Raw genomic sequence first — 6,560 nt, forward strand, 5'->3', positions numbered from 1 at the left:
AAAAAAAAAAAAAAAGAAAGAACAGAAGCAGGTGACACAAGCTTTGGTGGCCGAGGAGTCTTGGTTGGAGGCTTACGTTGTCACCTTACTATACAGTTTTCCTGCCTGTGTCTTTTCAGATCCACTTGCCTGTTAATGGTAGTCTGTTTCTTAGAAAGAAATGGCCTATGGACAGAATTAGGAAATAAATATGTATGCCTTTAATAGAAATTCAGGACAATCAATTTATCTACCCTATTTTATGAGCCTGATATTAAAAAATAAAGCCTGGATTTAAAAAATATTTAGAGTTCTAAGTAATCACGATAGTATGTTCCCAAAGTTAAGAGAACTGTTATTTCTAATTAAAAACATACACACACATATTTGAATGTATATGTTTTTGTAATGTGACCCTTAAGTAGTGTGAATGTGCATGTATATACATGTACACTAAATCTAAATCTAAGACCATGTCAAAAAATCATGTGTATGTGTGTGTTTTTTTTTTTTTTTTTTTTGCCATGACTTTGTTGGGTTTGTAGCCATCTAATTGTCTGGGTCTTTATCACTTTGAACGCATCATATCCTCTTGGTTAAGTATATTGGGTGTCTCTCTGCCTAAGGCCTATGCATTTAATCCTGCCTCCATGTTTATTGATCAGAATAGTTGACAGATGTTAGCAGAGTTCCTTTTTTTAACTTGAATGCTTATGCTTCTGTAGACCGTACTGTAGAAAGTTACACAGCAGTTCTGGCTTCGTATGTTATAGACAGTGTCACCTATCCACTTGATCCCCTTTTTCGATGATTCCATAATCTACTTCTTGTTGAGTTAAAGCAACTTTCCCTGTCAGTTGATGTCTTAGACATCTGGGGAGAATCGGCGGTTGAAATCCTGGGATTTGAAAGTAGACAAGCCTGAGCTTGCCTGCCTGTTTCCTGCTTACTAGCTATGTTACGCTAGTATTATGCTAGTGAGTTTTCTGCGCAGAACTTTACTTTCCTTATTCACAGGATAGGAGTAAAAATAGGACTTACCTCCTGCCATTTACTGAGGATTTAAAAATAAAATGCTTGTAAAACCGGCAGCACAGTGCTTGGTGCATAGAACCAGTCAGAAATAGAAGCTTTTCATTTGCATTTCCTCTGACTGCGCACTTTGACACCCGAAGGTCAACGTGTCGGATCACCTGCTCTGCTCACTTTTCATCATGGCACTTGGCCTGACACTGGTGAGGTAAAATGTTTCCCCTTTTTCTTCTTCCTCAGCCACATCAACAGGAAGACACAATATGAGAACCCAGTTCTAGAAGCCAAACGGAAGAAGCAGCTTGAGCAGCAGCAGCAGCAGCAGCAGCAGCAGCAACAGCAGCAGACAGAAGGTCAGCCTCTTCGCTCTGGGCTTTTCCTTGAGCAGGGGAGTGTGGGGCAAAGCCTGGGCACCGACACCCCCGTGTGGTCAGAGCTGGCCTCAGCGATGAAGTCCTTCTGCCAGGCTGAGGCTCTGACATCCTGTGGGGAAGGATACAGAGCTTCTGCTGGAGTCCCCTGTCCCCTCCCACATCTCACTGGGCAGCTGAAGTGGAGATCCCAACTCAGAGGCCTCTAGATCACCACTGTAATTTAGAAAAGAGTATTGTGTTTAGGGTAGAGAACTTTCTGATGGTGAAGGATTTCTCTTGCCCCCACAGCATTTGCATTACAACTGGTATCTAAATCCAAGCCACTTCAGTACTTTTACTTCAAGCGGAGTTACTGGGCATGAAAATAACTTTTAATTTTAGGAACATTGCATACAAGAATGAGAAAGCACTGGTAGTTTTGAGTGCTTTTTAAAAATGACAAATTCATTTTTTAAATAAAAATACCACGTCCGACAGTTGAGTTTGTGACTCATCCTAGAAAATGTGTCACTTACCTCATTACTGAATGTCACTATGGGCACCTTCCATAGTGCACTGATGCCAGCACCTAGGTCCACCCTTCAAAGTAATTTTGGACCTCTTTTTCTGGAATGATCAGAGCTGTCGTTATGTGGTACACAAAAACCCACAACAACAATGAATGCCACTCAACAAGACAGCACCACACATCAACACAAACACACCTGTAAGACACTGATAAGCCAACATTAGGAAAACTTACTGAGTTGTTTGTACAGTGTTGGCAGTGTAAGCACACAGTGGCAAGTTCATGAACTTAATTGTTACACCTCATACGCCAACAGTTTTGGTGGTCTAAGTGCTGGAGATGGTGCATAGCTTCCCAAGGGGAGTACCTTGAAGATGACTATAGTGATATTCTGCAATGAGGTATGTAGCACTTTTTCCAGGATGAGTTAGCAAACTAAATTGTCAGACCATCATATAAACAGTTCAGGAATACAGAATGCTAAATTTTCCTCTGGAGAAAATTTAACATAAACAGCTCAGGCTTTTTATTTAGACATAAAACACCATGCAGGAATTTTTTAGGGATATACACTTATATGTATTATAATATTCAGCTCATAATTTCTGTATACATAGAAACACAGAGTCTGTATGTGTGTAAGACCTGTTTTTCTCAGTTTTTATTTCTTACATGTAATGTTTTTGTTTTTGTTTTTTTTCAAGACAGAGTCTCAAACTGTTGCCCTGGGTAGAGTGCCGTGGCATCACAGCTCATAGCAACCTCAGACTCTTGGGCTTAAGCGATTCTCTTGCCTCAGCCTCCCAAGTTGCTGGGACTACAGGTGCCTGCCACAATGCCCAGCTGTGTTTTGGTTGTATTTGTCATTGTTGTTTGGCAGGCCCAAGCTGGATTCGAACCTGCCAGCTCTGGTGTATGTCGCTGGTACCCTAGCCACTGAGCTATGGTGGCCGAGCCTCTTACATACTTTTTTTTGGAGATGGACTCTCACTCTGTCACCCTGGGTAGAGTGCTATGGTGTCATAGCTCACAACAACCTCAAACTCTTGGATGCAGGTGATCCTCCCACCACAGCCTCCCAGAGTGCTAGGATTACAGGTGTGAGCCACCACACCTGGCCTCCTGCATGTATTTCAAAGTTAACATAGATTTAGCTTATAATTTTTAATGGTTCGCAATGTTTCCTTTTATGATTGGCTCAACTTTGGCCACCCATTAATGGATACTTTTCCCCGTTTTGTTTGTACTTCCCCAAATATAATATGTGAATATCAAATATATCATTTTTGTTATTGAATATAATAAATACAGACCTCAGACAATAAGCTGGCAGAGCTTTTCAGTAAATGATCACATAGTAAATATTTTAGGCTTTGTCATTCCTACTATCTCTGTCAAAACTACTCACCTCTGCCATTATAGAACAAAGACAGCTATAAACAATATGGCTGCATTCTACTAAAACTTTTACTTGAACTTTATGTACTTTTCATGTGTCACAACCAGTTGAAAATGTAAAGGCAATTCTTGGTGTACAGATTGTATGTAAACAGGCATTGGGCCCAATTTGACTAGTAAGCCATAACTTGCCAACCACTGATCTAGACTCTAATTTTAGAAAGAGTGTGTATGTCTATGTCTGAATCATTGAAAAGTTCTCTATTTTAATCTCTTTTCTATATAAAGAGAACTTTTGAAAATATTATTTTTCCTGAGCTGATGAAACTTGGTAGCATTAGAAAGTGCCATTTGGGAAATGGGAGTGTATGATTGATTACGGAAGCTAAGCTGAGTACATCTGCAGGATTACTTGCTATGAGTCTTTTCTGGGCCTTTTAGGTGAATAAGACTACAGTTAGGACCTGGGAGTATTTGTAATTGGTCCCATTTGGGTTTCAGAGATTGACATAAGATGGCTGGTACCTTAGCAAACTACTGAAACCCACCTTCATCTACCTCACTGCCTGAGACAGACAGACTTCAGCAGCCAACCCCAAGCCCCAGCTGCATGTCTGTGTATCTTCCCTGACATTTTTGGCCTGATCTCACTTTGGACTCTCCAGTCAACAGAACTGAAGTTTTTATTGGTTATATCACAGTATTTCTTTCCCCAAATGTCTTAGACAAGAGATCCGTATAGAGTAAGGTCAGATACCAATTTCCTTTAAATCTAAGCCATATGCCCTTGGCTTTATTGGTTTGAGTGGGTCATAAGTCAACCAGCCATTTGAAGGGAAAATAGGAAACTGTTTGTTTTCTTCTTGTAGAATGGACGGAAGAACATTCATCCCTTGTGCCTCCTGTTATTCCAAACCACCCCCCAAGCAATCCAGAGCCAGCCAGAGAACCTCCACTTCAGGGTAAAGTGTTCTTGTCATTATATCATGGTTTTAGCTCAAAATCTAATTTTTTAAAAATTTTCCAATATTTTACTAGGAAATTTTCAAATATACAGTACAGTTGAAAGAACTGTATAGTGATCACCCACGCACCCACCAACCCACCACAAAATTTCATAATTTTATTCTTCTCCTTAACATGTAGGAAATTTATTTGTAGCTCATCACAATGACCCAGAATCCTGGATATGTTATAAACATTTTTTTCTTTCTGACATAGTCTTACTGCATTACCCCAGTCTAGCGTGCCATGGTGTCTTAGCTCATAGCAACCTCAAACTACTGGGCTCAAATGATCTTTCTGCCTCAGCCTCCCAAGTAGCTGGGACTATAGGTGCCCATCATGACACCTGGCTAATTTTTCTATTTTTAATAGAGATGGTGGTCTCATTCTTGCTCAGGCTGGTCTGGAATTCCTGAGCTCAAGGGATCCTCCCACTTTGACCTCCTAGAGTGCTAAGATTACTGTAGGCATGAGCCACCACACCTGGCCCAGAATCTGTTTTTAAAGGTACTTTAAATTGTAAATGACTGACTTTTTTTTTTATTTTTATTTTTTTTAGGTACGTTCAGGAATTTTATTTATTTATTTATTAAATCATATCTGTATACATTAATGCTATCATGGGGTACAGAGTGCTGTTACTATATACAATTTGAAATACTTTCATCTAACTAGTTAACATAGCCTTTATGTCATTTTCTTAGTTATTGTGTTAAGAGATTTATATTCTACATTTAGAGAGTTTCACATGTACCCTTATAGGATGAACCATAAGTGTGATCCCACCAATCACCCTTCCTTCACTCATCCTTCCCACTCCCCTACCCTCCCTCTCTCCTTTCCCAATATTCTTGGGCTAAAGTTGGGTTATAGTTTTCCTATGAAAGCTATAAATTAGTTTCATAGTAGGGCTGAGTACATTGGATACTTTTTCTTCCATTCTTGAGATACTTTGCTAAGAATATTTTCCAGCTCTATCCATGTAAACATGAAGGAGGTAAAGTCTCCATCTTTCTTTAAGGCTGCATAGTATTCCATGTTATACATATACCACAATTTATTGATCCATTCGTGGGTCAATGGAACAAAATGATAATGAAGGTACAAGTTATCAGAAACTCTGGCAGTCCTAAGAGGGAAATTTATAGCACTGCAAGCCTTCCTCAAGAAAATGGAAAGAGAAGAAGCTAACAACTTAATGGGACATCTCAAGCAACTGGAAAAGTGAATGACTTTAAATGACTCTCCAAATAACTCTCCAAATCATTCCTTTGATAGTGAGAACTACAAATAATGAAAGCAATTCTAAATGTATTGTTAATCAGACTGATCAAAAAAATTAGAAACCTTCCTGAAGAAATTTCTTCAACATATTTGTGCTTTAAAAAATAATGACTAGTTGTTAAATGATCATTTAAACCAAAATTTCTCAACCTTGGCACTATCACCATTTTAGCTGTCTAATTCTTTGTTGTGGGAGGCTGTCCAGGCATTGTGGGATGCACCCTATCCACTAGATGCCAGTAGCACACAGCCCACCTCTCACCCCACATTGTCACAACCAGAAATGTCCCTAGATTTTGCCAAATCACCCTGGGGGCAAAAACATCCCAGGGTTGGGAATTGTTGATTTAGAGATCACAAATAGTTAATACCATGTTAAATAAGAAAAATTAAAACCCCAGCCATAGTCTTTTGAAGATTCTAGCCAATATATTTACTTTTGAGTAAGATTTCCCTATCGATGTAAATGGTTTGATATTACACTTGAAGTTCTCACCCTGTGCTTGCCATGGTTTCAGCATTTATGCATGTTGACGTTTCAGTGGGTTTCATTCATTTACACTCATTCCCTGGATGAGCCCTCTAGAGACAATCATTCTTGAAAAGCAGAAGCTCCAGAACCTTGCAAAGTTCAGGCCTCATTACTCTTAAGTGATAGGAAACATTTTTGTTTAGTTTTTTTTTTCTTTTATAGAAAAATCAAACAAACATCACATTTGTTAGAGTTGGGGGAAGATTTATGGTATAGAACCATTGAAAACACTGGAAAATTTTTCTTCCTCTCTACATTTTTAAGGAGATCTAATTGGGTTAGATAAGAAAAAAAATAAGTAAAGTAACTCTTTTCTCTTATTTTTGTACCTTCATTATATTTTTCATGAGAAATTATTTCTGGGCTCGGCGCCTATAGCTCACCCGGCTGAGGCGCCAGCCACGTACACCTAGGGTGGTGGGTTCGAATCCCCAGCCCGGACCCGCCA

General features: G+C 39.3%; 1 protein-coding gene across 5 annotated transcripts in view; it reads left to right on the top strand.

The window, feature by feature from the left end:
* The window catches only part of MAGI1 (membrane associated guanylate kinase, WW and PDZ domain containing 1), a 682,664-nt gene that overhangs the window by 591,735 nt on the left and 84,369 nt on the right, over positions 1 to 6,560 (top strand). For all 5 annotated transcript variants that reach the window (XM_023510627.1, XM_023510629.1, XM_023510631.1 and 2 more), the window contains 2 exons: positions 1,252 to 1,364; positions 4,161 to 4,253. In XM_023510627.1, the coding sequence (XP_023366395.1) occupies positions 1,252 to 1,364; positions 4,161 to 4,253 (206 nt within the window). The remainder of the gene's footprint in view (positions 1 to 1,251; positions 1,365 to 4,160; positions 4,254 to 6,560) is intronic.

The sequence above is a fragment of the Otolemur garnettii genome, unplaced genomic scaffold, assembly GCF_000181295.1.
Source record: "Otolemur garnettii isolate 467f Iridium unplaced genomic scaffold, OtoGar3 scaffold00015, whole genome shotgun sequence".
NCBI lineage: Eukaryota > Metazoa > Chordata > Mammalia > Primates > Galagidae > Otolemur > Otolemur garnettii.